The sequence below is a fragment of the Neolamprologus brichardi genome, chromosome 22 (assembly GCF_056152115.1).
Source record: "Neolamprologus brichardi isolate AB-2024 chromosome 22, ASM5615211v1, whole genome shotgun sequence".
Classification (NCBI taxonomy): domain Eukaryota; kingdom Metazoa; phylum Chordata; class Actinopteri; order Cichliformes; family Cichlidae; genus Neolamprologus; species Neolamprologus brichardi.
This window is the reverse complement of record NC_142124.1, coordinates 7,918,728-7,934,129: the sequence shown is the minus strand read 5'-3', so window position 1 is coordinate 7,934,129 and position 15,402 is coordinate 7,918,728. Positions and strand designations below refer to the sequence as shown.

At 40.5% G+C, this 15,402-nt stretch overlaps 1 protein-coding gene across 1 annotated transcript in view; it reads left to right on the top strand.

Annotated features, from left to right (window-relative positions):
• The window catches only part of LOC102798149 (uncharacterized), a 39,671-nt gene that overhangs the window by 1,842 nt on the left and 22,427 nt on the right, over positions 1–15,402 (top strand). The window contains exons 4-21 of the mRNA XM_087835488.1: positions 37–226; positions 740–811; positions 1,963–3,841; positions 3,950–4,027; positions 4,868–4,981; positions 5,440–5,596; positions 5,900–6,092; positions 6,241–6,306; positions 6,880–8,734; positions 8,917–8,982; positions 9,234–9,770; positions 9,865–9,944; positions 10,061–10,210; positions 12,075–12,235; positions 12,622–12,775; positions 13,029–13,223; positions 13,331–13,487; positions 15,350–15,381. Of these exons, the coding sequence (XP_087691614.1) occupies positions 37–226; positions 740–811; positions 1,963–3,841; positions 3,950–4,027; positions 4,868–4,981; positions 5,440–5,596; positions 5,900–6,092; positions 6,241–6,306; positions 6,880–8,734; positions 8,917–8,982; positions 9,234–9,770; positions 9,865–9,944; positions 10,061–10,210; positions 12,075–12,235; positions 12,622–12,775; positions 13,029–13,223; positions 13,331–13,487; positions 15,350–15,381 (6,136 nt within the window). The remainder of the gene's footprint in view (positions 1–36; positions 227–739; positions 812–1,962; positions 3,842–3,949; positions 4,028–4,867; positions 4,982–5,439; positions 5,597–5,899; positions 6,093–6,240; positions 6,307–6,879; positions 8,735–8,916; positions 8,983–9,233; positions 9,771–9,864; positions 9,945–10,060; positions 10,211–12,074; positions 12,236–12,621; positions 12,776–13,028; positions 13,224–13,330; positions 13,488–15,349; positions 15,382–15,402) is intronic.

The window sequence follows — 15,402 nt, the reverse complement described above, 5'->3', positions numbered from 1 at the left end:
CTTCCTTTTATTAAGGGGTCACTTTTGTATGTGTAGCGTTGATGCTTCCAAAGAGGACAAGACCCTTGGAAGGCTTGTGAATGATGATCACATAAGTCCAAACTGTGAAATGAAGAAGATCGTTTATGAGGGGAAGCCACACTTGTGCCTCTTTGCACTGGAAGAAATACCTCAAGGCAAAGAGATAACTTACAACTACGGCAGCTCCTACTCGTGGCGTCCCAAGGTATGTTTATATTATTAAAGAAGCCTTTCTTTTGATTTTTATATATTCCACTCACTCCCTCTGAACACACCAGAACAGTTCTCTGTGCTCATTCAGAAGAAACGGACATCTATAAGTGTAAAATAGCGTTACACTTAGAAAAATCTAGAACTAACAGTGTTTGGAGGAGGCGTTCTCAGTCTGGCTAGTACCAACGAGTAGTCCAAATGTGGTCAGAATGAGAACCCCAGAGTGGCTCTTTTATGATGAGATTGTGATCCGACCTTGGTTTGGATCCTTCTACCAGTCTGAGATTGATGCCTTTCTTTAGCCTGGTGTGCTTTGTTTTCTGGGATGTAGCAGATGTGCAAAGTTTTTGAATTCTTTTTAAGACAAATAAAAAAATTTGCTTTGTAACAGTAAAAACTCAAATAAACCAGTACACAAATATGTCTAAATTTACAGTTTGGTATGTAATCATTTCCAAATATTAATGTTTATATTCAGTTTTTTTGTCTTATTTCACATTTACAGGAGTCATGTGATGGACCAAGTACTTCAGACAAAAAAATGTATCAAATTTCATCAACACCCAAGAAAAGAAGAGTACGTAAACAAGCAACAATTTTGTTTTGGAATACAGAAGTACAGAAGGTTCCTGGTTCGAACCTTATGGTCTCTCGGGGACCGTTGTGTTCGGAGTTTGCATGTTTTACCTGTGCAAGATTTTATAGTCCATGCTTTTTAGGTATATTTCTTAATTCTACATTTGCTGGAGGTTGTTTGTCTGGAAGATGTGTAGTGGTTAGGGTTGTTCGATATAACAATATATATCGGATGACTATTTGAAAACGACTATCGTTTAATTTTATGCTAGCGTTGTTTCGTGGTGTCGCAAAATAAACTGTTTAAGGTAATATTTTTTCATTGTTTTGATGGTCACTGTAGTGGCTATATTAATTTCTTAAAGTTTTCTCTTTCTCTTATATTTAATATAACCACACTACGGACGGACAAGCACCTGTTTTTATGCGTTGTTGTTAGCAACAACGACGGTAACAGCATCGCGTGTCCGCTTGTTTATGTTCCACATAAACCTTTCACAATAAAGTTCAAGATCCTGTTGAGACGTTTCAAAATAAACAGAATCATGTGAAAGATGCAGATTATTTACGGATGAGAAGTAAAAAAGAGCGGCCAGGTGTTAAAAAATAAACCTTAGACTCAAAAGTTAGAACAGGCTTTTCCCCGCAGCACGCCGTGTAATAAATACTCACAAAGAAAACGGCGGCCTTTACAACTTATGTCTAAAAATGTATAGTTTCATGCATCAGTTAAAACACTCGACTCCAGGTAAAGGACGCGCAGCTGGAAACACTTCACGCAAGACGAGCTGCCCGAGATTCACAGAATTTACAGAAAATGTTACATTTTTGTGATTTACATCGTTATCGGGACGATAGATGTCTTAATATCGGGATATGAGATTTTGTTCATATCGCACAGACCTAGTAGTGGTCTGTCTCTCTGGTTTTGCACAGTACCTCGAAGCTATGTGTTTGCTTCTTTTGTACTAGTGATGTTTAACATCTAATTTTAACAACGAAATATTCATGCCTCAAACAGTTCCTCTGATTATTTGATGACAAAGTTGCAAAACAGTACTGCATGATTTTTAAATGCATATAAAAACATATAAAGTATCTGTTAGTAAACCAAATGTAGTCTGTCAACATGCTCTTAATTTGTATTTTCAGTTTAAAGACTCGGATGATGACAGCGAACTACCAGGTCCAAGTCATGACAGTGACCACTCTGCTGATCTTGGAAGGTCATCCAGGGACAGTTCGCCACATTCTGAGTCAGATTCTCAAGAAATGACGAAAAACTTCAGGAGAGTGTCATCAATTCAGGAGGATGACACTTCGAGTTCTGATGATCATGACTCGGACAAAGACAAGACGTACAAAGAAGACGGATACAAAGGAGACAGATCCAGTAAGGCTGGACTAAAAGGCGGAGGAACATCTTTCACAAAGAAAAATTACTGTTATGTTTGCGGGAAAGGTTATCACAAAATTGCTCGGCATCTTTCAAGCCACATTGATGAAGACCCTGAAATCGCTGAAATCTTTGCTGTACCCAAAAACTCAGCAGACCGGAAAGGTCTGCTGGCCAAATTACGAAAAAGAGGAAACTACAAACATAATCAAGAGGTTCTGAGGAGTAACACAGGACCGCTAAAAGTGGGAAGACGATCATCCCGCTATGTAATGACTGCTGAAAATTTTGTGCACTGCATTTATTGTAAAGTAATGCTTCATAGCAAAGACCTATATAGGCATGTAGCAAAGTGTGCTAAGCAAACAATAAATGCTGCAACACATGGTGAGACGAGCATCTTGGGGGACGTCACCGAGTCGGAGTTCTCTGAAAAGTTTCCGTCTGAAGTTTGGGAGATACTTTCAGCGATGAAACAAGATGAAATTGTATTTTTAATTCAACACGACTACCTTTTCATGAAGATGGCCCAGAGTCTTATTGAGAACAGTGGAAATGATCCGACAAACCAAGAGCGCGTCAGACAGAAGCTGAGAAAAATAGGAAGGCTCTTAATAGAGCTCCATGATAAGGGAATAGTGAGTTTTGAAGCAGCACTTAAACCCAGAAGCTTCTACAAAGTTGCTGCTGCTGTCAGAAACCTCTCTGGTTTTGATGAAAAAAAGCAGAAGTACAGCAAACCGAGCCATGCCTTGTTTTTTGTAAAGTCTCTGAAAAAACTGGGAGAATTTGTTGTCGCACAGAGCGACAGCAGTAAGCGGGTCGTGAAAGATGCTAACACATTCATGATGCTGTGTGCGAAGGAGTGGAAGGAAACTGGCCCTCACAAAGATGCACCTTCATCAAGTGAACACAAAGTACACAGCCCCTCTACGATACCGTTCACGCGTGACATACAGGCGTTCTACACGCACCTGGAAAAGACTTCTGCTTCTGCCATTGAGTGCATGAAGAAGTATGAAACCCCTCAGATGTATAATGCACTTTGCAGAGTCATACTTGCACAGGTGTCAGTCTTAAACAAATGTGCACCTGAGGTTTCAAAAATTACCCTTAAGTCATTCCAGGAGCGTGACGAGACTACCCAGGTGTTGTCCAAGCACTTTATCAGGATTAATATTGCAGGAAAGACTGGGCAGAACGTTGCTGTTTTGTTGACGTCTCAGCTCGTCAGCGCATTAACGCTGCTTATGAGCAAGAGACCAGCGTGCGGCGTACACGAAGACAATCCTTTCTTATTTGCAAAGCCAGACGGTTCATCTACAAGCCTCTACCACGGAGGCCACTGCGTTCGGGTCTACACAAGAATGTGCTCTGCAAAGAACCCAGAGCACCTCACGTCCGTGCATTTTCACAAGCACATTGCAAGAATTTTTCAGATTCTTAACTTGGAGAATGACGAGCTACCTCACCTTGCTAAACTGCTGGGTCATGACATCCGGATGGACAGGGATTATTATCGGCTGCCCGAAGCGGCTGTTGAACTCGCAAAAATTGCTAAACTGCTTCTGGCAATGGAAAAAGGCTCTCTTGAAAGATTCAAAGGAACCTCTCTGGATGAGATTGAGATTGAAGGTTTGTGTCCAGTATTATGCAGACATAAACACACATTAGCCTGCCAGTGGCCATCAGATTGTCTTTTAAGGAGTTGTGAATAAATGCAGTCTGTTTTGATCATTCAAGATGAATTGGAGCCAGATATGGAGCAGGGCAGCTCTGTGGTGGACCGTGAAGAGTCAGATTTTCTACCTCAGCAGAGCGGTATGTTGCAAAGATGAGCCTTTCTTCACCTATTAACCTGGAGTGATTATTCTTTTGGACTCTTCAAATGTCTGTACTATTCTTGTGAACACAATGAATCTCGAAATCTTCAACTTCAACACTCTAAGGACTCAAAAATAAGCTGAAGATTTTGGATGGGAGGGTCAAAGAATTCATTGGCTAAACATGATCAGGTTTCACACAAATGTTCATGAGGACAAAATGAAGGGATGCCATATTCCAGTAACCCTTTTAATACCACTTTAAATTTTGTCCAGATGTGTTTATTAATGCAACTAGAAAATCAAAATATTGTTTTTCTAAACTGTTTCCCGTTCTCTCGGGGCCTGCAGGCCTAAGTTGCCCCTACAAGGCTATAATCAGAGGATATTTGTATTTTTAAGCTACAACTTTTAAGTTTTCCACTATATTGGGTTAGCTGTCATGAACAGTACTTACACAGAGAAAAACAACCTTAAAAGGTTAATGACGTTATGAAGGATTTTTAAAAAAGAACTAGACAGTATTGTTTATGTTTTCAATCTACTTACATTCAATAATGACTGACTACAATATTCATCACTCTCAGTGAGCTCATTAAAATCCTTTAAGATCTACCCAAACAAAATTTTAAAACATGACCAAAGGTGAGGACGTACTCACCCTCTGTATCCAGGGCATGCACATAGTTTGCTTCGTTCCACAACATGAATGGTGAATAAACTAAAAAAGGTGAGAGAAACTGCAGCATGCTGTTATTTGTTTGAAACATCAAAAATAGTTTATGTGAAAGTTGTGTTAATGATTTTTGTATTTCAATAATATTTTTGGACTCTTCAGATGATGTGGATCAGCAAGGTGGACAGCTAACTCCTGAGCAGGATGCCATGCAGCACATAAAGGCTTGCAAGGACAAATCCTTCCTGAAGGAAATGTTTATTAATTCCACTAAAGGTTGGTCATGAACCCCTTATAACCGCCCTGTTATGGTTGTTTTTGTAAACTGGCTTTTAGTCTCAGCCCCTGTTGATTGTTGATATGAGACACTGAAAGGTAATCTTATAATAGATCACGTAAACAGTGAATACATCAGGAAACATTATTGCTACACTTTTCGTAAATGCTATTTGATTACTATTGGTCTAGTTGTTACTATGGATTGGTCTTATAGCCTGGTTCTGCTGGAGGTTTCTTCCTGTTAAAAGGGAGTTTTTCCTTCCTACTGTCGCCAAAGTGCTTGCTCACAGGGGGTCATATGATTGTTGGGTTTTTCTCTGTATCTATGAAGCGCCTTGAGGCGACTTTTGTTGTGATTTGGCGCTATATAAATAAAATTGTATTGAATTGAATTATGACTACAAATTAGTAACTGAATCAAACTTTTTTCTTTTCTTCTTTTTGCATATTTATAGGGAGAGGTGTGTTCACCAATAAAGCCATTGAGCCATCCAGCTTTGTTGTTGAATATCGGGGGAACGTCTCAACCTGTGGAGAAACCCGTCCAGAGAAATGTGTAGACACCCTCAACAATTTCTTGTTTCAGTTTTCCTGGAACGGAACAAGCTGGTGGTGAGTTTTCAGCAATATAAGGAGGGTTCTTGTTTTAAAATGTCTAAAAGCTCATGGTTAATAGAAAGCCCTCGTGTATCCTGAGAAAGGTTCATATCAAGTCAGATCCAGGTTTTTAAAAAAAATCTTCATTATGTGCATGAAGCATGCTTTTCTTTAACATTACTTTACTCAACTTTCTTATAAAGATAGCTTGAATGTGCAGACACTGACTCTCCGTCACCACCATCAGTCTCAGTCACTATGATAAAATGCATCATTTTAACAGTGGTTGAAGGTTCATTGTGAGCATTTGCCCTGCAGCATTGATGCTTCTGCAAAGGATGGGACTCTCGGACGACTCGTGAATGATGATCACATAAGCCCCAACTGCAAAATGAAGAAAATTGCTCATGAGGGGAAACCACATCTGTGCCTGTTTGCTCTGAAGAAAATATCTCCAGGCGAGGAGATAACTTACAACTATGGGCAGTCCTCTTACGCTTGGCGATCAGCAGTAGGTTTATTTGGTTTGGTACGATGTTGGATGGACTTCTTTGTTCTTTGTTCCTGTGTGTAAATTTCTAACCTCTGTTCATAACAGTATATGAGAATATATACAGGAAGTTTTCTTTTTGACTTTGCTGTCTTCTTTTTATTTACAGGATCAAAACAAAGAACCACAAACCTCAGAAATGGAGACTGCAGCGTCTTCGACAGTGAATGAAAGAGTAGGTGTTGAACAAGATTTGTTTTATATTAAACACCAGCACTGTAAATGTGACTGCAGACTCGGGATTCATCACTTTATGATGTCTGGTATTTACAAAAGGGTTAAAAGGGTTTAACTTCCCTAAGAGTCCATCGGTAATCTAGCAGCACAGTCTCTTCTGCTTATAACGACATCTGTGAATGAAAAAAGGCACTAAATACACAGTAGCAGTCATAATGCTGTTGATTCTGAGTCAAAATGCATTGTTTGCAATAAATGCATCCAGTGTTGTGGGTGGTGAAGACAGGGAGTGATTTGATGCCTCTCTTTAATAACTATGATTCAAGTGTAAAGTCCTGTTGAGGTTATTAAAAGTGTTTAAAATCCATCCGAACAGAATTTTAAGCCTAAATATGTCGGCCAAAAACGAGGGAGAACTCGCTCTGAACTAAACTAAGACAAACAGAGAGAACATGGGAGTCTGGACTATCAGCACGAGTGTTAAGTGGCTTGTTTATTGTAAAGAAAATCAGAGTGCAGCTAGATTTGTGTGTTGGGTGCATAAATTTGCCTTTTTCTTAATTAATTCTAGGTGGAAAACTCAGATGAGGAATTCAGTTCTGCAGAATGCTTCTCTGATGAAGATTACGTCATTGACAATGAACCAAGCAATGATGACAGTTTTACCGAAAACGATGACCAGGATCAGGAATTTGAAGAAAATGCAGATGACTTAAAGGCCGGTTCTTCCAAAGCGCCGAACGATATGTCGGACTCCGATGAGTCTGTCTCTGATGGAAAGTCTAAAGAAACTTCCTTCACTAACAGAAATTACTGTTACGTTTGTGGGAAACCTCAAACTAAAATTTCTCGTCACCTTTTCACGCATAGAAAGGAAGAACCTGAAATTGCTGAAGTGTACGCAATGCGCAGGAACAGCAAGGAACGCAAAAAGCGTCTGGATATGTTGCGAAACAAAGGAAACTTCAAACACAACCAAGGAGTCTTGAAGGCTCGCAGAGGAAAACTGAAAGTGGAAAGAAAATCGGAGATGTCCACACTTAAAACACTCGCCACTTGTGTATATTGTAAACGCATGTATCATCGTAAAGTGGTGTGGCATCATATGCAAAAGTGTCCCTCGATGGCATCCAATAAACTTCCAGAAGGCGTTCAGAGTCAAATCTTAACTTTGGTTGCCGCCACTGGACTAACGGACCCAGAACAGATCTCAACAGGTGTGAAGAAGATGTTGAAAAAAATGAAGAAAGACGATATTTCCTCTGTAGTTTGCGAAGATTCTTACATATTACAATTGGCGCAATGTTGCTACCACATGAGAGAGAAGAAACAGAATCAGGGATACGTCACTCAGAAGCTGAGGCAAATGGCACGGATCCTGATAACGTTAAGAAAGAAGTCGATAAACAGCTTCGAAGACGCAGTCAAGCCCCAGAACTTCAACGCCGTTGTAGAAGCTGTTCAGGAGATTGCGGGCATCAAAGAGGGGTCGAAGTCGTTTGACAAACCATCTCTCGTTTGGAAGCTTGGAAATTCGCTGAAGAAGATCGCTGACATTAAATACGCCAGGGCTTTGAAGGATGGTGATGAAGAGGTGTTAGAGGAAGCTGAGGCATTTATTAAGCTGTGTACGAAAGAATGGCCCTCCCATGCAAAATCACAACCAAAAACACCCTGCCAGCCAACCTTACAGTTTACACAGGATGTGATGCTGCTCTACAAGTGCCTGAACAGGACAATAGCTTCTGCAGTCCAGAGCCTGATGATGTATGCAGTAACACCGGTCTACAACGCGCTTCTCAAAGTGGTACTTGCATTCGTGTCCTTCTTAAACAAAAATATTCAGGACGTTTCAAGGGTGACACTCCAGTCATTCAAGGAAAGGGCTTCCGCAGAGCTTCAGGAAGATGCTGCTGGTTCACAGACCCAGTTGGAGCAAATTCTGTCCAAGAACCAAGTCACGATCGGTGTTAGTAACTCAAATGGAAAAATATTTGCTCTTACTTTGAGCCCTGAAGTGCTTTCTGCGCTAACAGTGCTTGTGGACAAGAGGGACACATGTGGGGTAGGTAAGGACAATCCCTTCTTATTTGGGAATCCTGGTGGCAAAGGGTCAGACTTTCACAAGGGACACGCGTGTATCAGGATGTTCGTTAATCGCTGTGGTGCAAAGAACCAGGAAGCTCTCAGGTCTCAGTGTTTTCGGAAGTACATAGTAAGAATTTTCCAGATTCTCAGCCTTAAAAATGACGAGCTCACTCAGCTAGCTAAGCTGTTGGGCCGTGACATTCAGACAGACTGGGAGTATTATCAGACGCCCGAGGCAGCTGCCGATGTCGCAAAAATGTCAGAGCTTCTGTCGGCACTGGAGAATGGATCTCTCGAACGATTCGAAGGAAAGACTCTGGAGGAAATTGCGATTCCAGGTATGTGACTCAAATCTCTGTTCACCCAAATCCTCCCTCAACACATTTGCAAAACTCCATTACGAATGTTTAGAAACCACGATTGTTTCCATGCATGTTTATTTTTTCTTGCTGCGTTACCGCCACTTGTTGGAATAATGTTGAACCACTGTCAAGTTCCTTTTTTCCTCTTTCCTTTAAAGATGAATTGCAGCCAGTCACGGAGCCTGTCACCCCCAGAAACAGCGATGCTGAGGACGATGATGAAGGTTCAGAAGTTTCCTTTGATGTGTGATATAATAGTCGTGCCTGCAGTTATTTTTGAGTGGTATTTGTGTTTATTATGGCAGATGATTTACCTTGTATAGTCCTCAACTGATGTAAGGTGGGACAATATTAGCTATTTGCTTATTTCCAAAGGATGTTTCTTTATTAAAAAGTGAGCTGAAATGTTTAAAAATTAAAAAGTACGAAAAATGCAGATATTCTTCTTACAGATCTGTTTTTGTCTTTTCCACAGGTAAAAAAAGCAAAAGAAAACAAAGCCAAAGAAAGAAAAAGAAGAAGGAGATTGAAAAAGAGCAGCCGGAGCCAAATGAACATGAAGCCGTGAACACAGAGAAAGAAGACAAGGCAGAGGACGTGCCGGTGAAGGGTGACATCAGCAAACCTGTGGAGAAGAAATCTTTTAGCACTGCCCTTGAGCCAAGTATTTATTTCAGTGACGATGATGAGGACATGAATGTGAACTTTGACATCGACATAGACACAGATGACGACGATGATAGAAATGAGGAGATTGCTGCAGACGGTCGCTCAAACAGCTCAGGTACAAAGCCCAGTGTACTGGATGAAGATGCAACAACAGAAGTCAAGAAAAGCAACAAGGATGATGACGGAAAGCAGAAAAATACGTCTCCAGACGAGCACAGTGCTGATGAAGAGCTCGCAGAGGCAATGGATATCGACACAGAGAACCATGTGGAAGAGGACTATGATGAAGATGATGACTGGATGGACATGGACAGTAATGCTTCTGCTCCCACTTTAAATAAAGGTAAACTAAATCTGCTGAAAAAATGGGTTCATGTTCTGTTAACTGGGAGCTGTGGAGAGGTTTGACCCACTAAAGTGGAAATGTGTTTTACTAGTCACAGAAAAGAAGACCAACCTATCGGTGCCCATGGCTCTGATGAAAGAAGTGAAGATAGTAATCCCAAAACTAGACATCGTGAGTCCAGTTTGTTATGTTTTACAACCTGCTGAAAATGACACTTTTAAAAAGTTGAACAAATGTGAGGTCTGTAAGCATCACTGCATTCTTTACAAACTACTCTTTAAATGTAGGGGAAGGTGCAGCATCCCATCCACATTTCCCAGTTGTCATCTTTGAGTAACAAGCAGCCGGTGGAAGATAAACCCGTCCATGATGACAAGAAACAGAGTGCAAGACCTACTCCACTGACAGAGGTCACAAACAAGCCCAGCTCTGAAAAGGTAGGAAAACTTTCTTCTCTTCCAACGAAGTAGAATTTGTCTGTAAAATATGTATTTTCGGTGAAAACATCTGAGCTGAATGTATGAAATATCAGATCAGGCCTGTAGAAAGGTGTTTTCCATAATCTATCTATCAACTACAAGGATTAAAACGTTATTGTTGTAGTTTATTTAAGTTAAAGTATAAAGTGCCTTGAAGCAAATGTTGTTGTGATTTGGTGCTATATAAATAAAATTGAATTGAACTGAATTGAAAATGATCAAATCCATAAATGTTCTGGATGCCTTTTAAAGTTTTTAGAGACTAAATGTCCATTAGTTTTATTTTCATAACACATAAAATCTTCTTAAGTCCGACAAACATGCCAGTGGTTTTTCTTTCACTGCACTCTCAGATTGATTTCTTTTTTCAGTAAAACTTTGATACCATTAAAGGGATCACTTGGATTATGAGAACAGCTCTATTAGAGGCAGTAGGGATGGGTATTGATAAGATTTTCCCGATTCCGATTCCATTTTCGATTCTTTATCGATTCTTTTTAAAAAAGGAGAACACTAAGGTTGATTAGCTTAGAACTTTGTTTTATATCCTCTCTTTGAACAAGATAGAAATTTAGGAGTAACATGGCCTTACAAACCCAACAGTGAGATCTTAAGAGATCCACAGCCTACGGCTCTTCAATGGGGTGTCACAGGGTCCCCAGGAAAAAAAATTGTAAATGTAAAATAATAAAATAAATATTCTTCTGTAGCAATAACAAAGTATAACATAAATTATTCTGTAGCAATTACACAAGAATATCCAGTAATGTCCCTGCCTACAATTAAACACATTCACTTACCTAAAATCGGGGGCATCTGCTGTGGCAAATGGGTTCAAGCCTTTGACCACAAACTTAGTCACTGCTCGGTGACATTCGTCTATCCTAACCTGAAAGGAGACGCTACCGGTAGACTGCAGCGAGAACTGCCAGCATCTGAGCCAGACTCTGTCTGTCTCTCTCATCATGGTCACCTAAATGCACAGTAATGGCAGGTTTTGTAATAAGGCAGATCGCGCTAACATAATATGCACTGTTGTTGATTATTTACCTGCCGCATTAACGGGAGAGGACGTGCAAACGTTACCGCTGCTGCTGGGTTGAAATTCACGAGTCCGGAGCGGAATTAAAAACACGACATTCATTTAAGGTTATCGCGTGTTTTTTGCGTATTCGTAGCGTTACCTCCCTTAAATGAAATATCTTCTTTGCAAGTAGCCCCGTTGTCATCCGTTCTCGTGAAGTATAACCAAACTTTTGAGTGTTTGAGCCGCTTAGGCGCCGTGTTTCCTGCCAGGTAAATGACGCTCCGCAACGTGGTGACGTCATTCGGGGCGACTGGAATCGATAAGGGAATCGTTTGCAAAAATGGCAAACAATTCCAAGGAATTGAAACAGTGGGAACCGGTTCTCAACAAGAACCGGGTTTTGATACCCATCCCTAGGCAGAAGTGTTGTCGATCAGCTGGAACATTAACACAGCCTGTACAGTTGTGTAGATCTCCCTCGTGCTGTCAGAACAGCTCAGACCCATCAGGGCGTGGTCACAGGATCTCTGTGTTCAGGTGTCTGACTCTGGGAAATTGCTAGCATGGTCTGTGGATCGAAGGTGGTTCTCGCTAGTGAGTGGAGACCAGCTGAACACTTCCTCATGCTATTGCTGAACTGTTTTTGGGGGCTGTGTCAGAGATCGTCTTTAGCGCACCACGGCAATGACAATCTGTGTTTTACACGTTTGGGTTTTAGTGTTGTAGCGCATCAGTGCATAAAATGCTGTAAAAATGTGTTTAATCAACTCTGTGATTTACACTTTTACATTTCAGGCAGTGCACATGAACTGCTCCCGCTGCAAAAAGAGCATGATGAAGGGACACACTGCTTACCAGAAGAAGGGCTTCTCAGACGTCTTCTGCTCCAAAAACTGTCTGTTTGAGATGTTTTCTTACAACAAACCGGCCACCAAGACCTGTCACCAATGTCATAAGTGAGTGTTGTTGAAACTGTGCTCTGTTCTCCATGACTAACAGGCACGGACTGTTTTCATTTATTTCTATGAAAGACTTTTATCCACTTGAGGGCAGCATAACCAAAGAGTATATACAACAATATGACATTATAATGACATTAAGTTATAAACTGCATGACGTCACTGTTAGTTAAGCAGCCACCAGATGATTGCTCAGTTTAGACCGTGTTTCAGAGCAGCTCCTGATTGAATCATCTACCTGTTAAGCTGCTGAATGAATCGCTTTGTCCAGCAGGTGACGATTATTTAATTAATTTCTCCTTTTTGTCACTGAGCAGGTAGGATGGTTATAGGATATGTAAGTGTCTGTGTTAAGTGTTTGTCCTCCCCTCCCCTTCGATCAGGGCGATATTGCAGCCTCTGGACCTCATCATGGCTGCTGTGGACACTAAAGGGACTATGAAGGACTTCTGCAGCCCGGCCTGCTTGAGCTCTTTCAAGTCTGCATCCACCCATACACAAAAGTCAGTCTGCAACATATGCAAAAAAGTCTGCAGTGTAAGCACTTTTTTTTTCTCTTTTGATACCTGGGTGTTCAGAGTTTTTATTTTTCCCTTTATTATGGTTAAAAAAAAAACGTATTTGTTGCCTTTAATTGCATATACATGCACATCACAGTGTCTTCTTTAAGAGCTGTATGTCTTTATTATCCCGTTCATTGGCATTTTATTAATATTAATAACTAAACAAAAAATAATGTTTTTTATAACCCATAATCTTATGTCCACGGCTCCTTTCTCACTGACTTCAGACCAAATGTGAGCTGACCCTGAACGAGGTCGTCATCAGGTTTTGCAGCCACGCATGCTTAGATGATTTCTGCAAGAACAACATGGGCATCTGTGAGAACTGCAGCTCTGTGTGCCGCAGCAAACCGCTCACGCTGAAGCTGGAGGATGATAACAAAACATTCTGCACTGGTGGTTGTCTGAAGCGGTTCAAAGAGGTGCGGATACATCAGAGAGAGAAAATGCAAAGTTGTGGGACCAAAATGTTGTAATGATCTACACAAAAACCCAAAGATCTCTTTTTAAAAAAACATTTATTCTGCAGAACTCCAGGATGCTCCTACGCTGCACCACCTGCCTCTTTTCACGACCTGTCTCAGACATGGTTAACTTTAAAAACGATGAGAACGTGGTGCAGCTCTTCTGCGGCCGCTTTTGTGTGAAATCTTACAAGCTGCGAGCGACAGATGAGATGGATCAAGGTAATCCACAGTGAAAGTGTCAAACGTCCATTTTTCACTTCTTTTTACTGGATCTTCAGGTCAAAATTAGAGACGTTATAAAAGACATATAGCACTCACTTCTTAAAACGAAACAATTTAAACTGTTTTTATCACATACAAGTTATACTCTCACCAGACATTTAATCAGGTACACCTTGCTAGCACTGTGTTGACCCCTTTAGCTTTCAAAACAGCCATAATCCTTCATGGTATAGTTTCATAAATTTTGGTTCATGTCGGCATGATAGCATCACACAGTTGCTGCAGATTTGTCAGCAAATATCCTGTTCCACCACCTCCCGAAGGTGCTCGATTGGGTTCTGGTGAGTTCTATTTGAGTGCAGTGAACTCGTCGTCATGTTCAAGAACCAGTTTGACATGATCTGAAAATTCTAACATCAGAGGATGGCTGCTTCTAGGCCCTGTGGCGGAGGTTTTGGGCACATTGTAGCCACTGAATTGACCAAAACCATGAGGCCATCTCTCTGACAGCCAAAGCTTGGCTGAAATCGGGTCACAAAGGGATGGAATTGGTCAGCAATAGTACTCGGGTAGGCTTTGGCATTTAACCGGTGCTCAACTGTGCCAAGAAATGATCTCGCACACTGTTAGACCCCCACCAATCTGAACTGTTGATACAAGGCAGAATCGATCAATGCTTTCATATTGTTCTTGCCAGATTCTGTCCATACCATCCCAGTAGCAGCAGACATTAAGATTAAGTAATCAGACGAGGCCACATTCTTCCAATCTTCTACTGTCTCGTTTTAATGAGCTCAGTTTTCTTAGCTGAAAAGTGTGGTTGGAACAGCATTATTGCCCAGAGAAATGCTTAGAGTTTCCCCCTCAAAACCCCAGAGATGGTTTAGTGTGACATGATAATATAATTGAAATGAATGAATTATGTTTGTGTAGCATTTATCTGCGTACATGTGGAGGAATAGGGTGTGAGGAAAATCTTGGGTTGTCACAGATTTCATAAAAGAATAGGACCACAGTGCTCTGATGCCACGTCTAAAAGGTAAAATAAAATCATACTGAGCCATGAGACGCCACAGAATCCAGCAGCCAGCAGTGTAACTACTGCAAAAACAGTTCAGACTGAATCAGCCTTTCAAGTGGCACTGCTATCTCTTTTTCTTCCTTTTCACTCTTTTGAGGTTTCCTCATATTCAGAAGTGATAGTGTTGTGGTCAGATTTTCACTGTCACTATTTCAAAACCAAAAGCTACTGAATGATAACTTTTTCACAGGATTTACAAATACTCAAAAACTCTTATTTTGTAATAACCATGATAGTAATAAGACTATTGATGTGTTTGTTAACAAACATGTCTCTATAAAGAGAAATCTAGTGACAGAAAAACACAGAATTCAAATACTGTTAGTAGAAGTCTGTGATGTTGTGACTTGTTGTACTTTTACTTGCTAAATCCAAGCAATCACCTTAACTGTAGGTAAAAGGCTCATCTTACACATCTCTGCATCCTGTCTTTGCTTTTATTCTGAAAGTCCTTAACAGAAGTATCGATTTCTTTTCCCGTTATTATAATTCTCTTCATTCGTCTTGACATGTTCTATTTAAAAAGTGTCCATATGCCTCCAACATGTGAGGTAAATCCAGTAAGTGTGTCCCAACAAGCCTTACTTTGACTTTGTGTGGAGGAGGAAAGTTTGGATCATATTTAATAATTTCATCTGTGTGACGCCTAAAATTTTTAGAACACGTTAAGGTGAAATAAAACTGTCAAATACAAAGTAATAGTTTATTAAAGGTTATTGATCACGTCGTGAACAGCAGCTGTATTTTCAGTAATCACATGTCTGATTTCTCCCTTCAGACACCAATAACCAATCAAAAGAGACAAACACTGTGAGTATGCTTTGTTTCTTT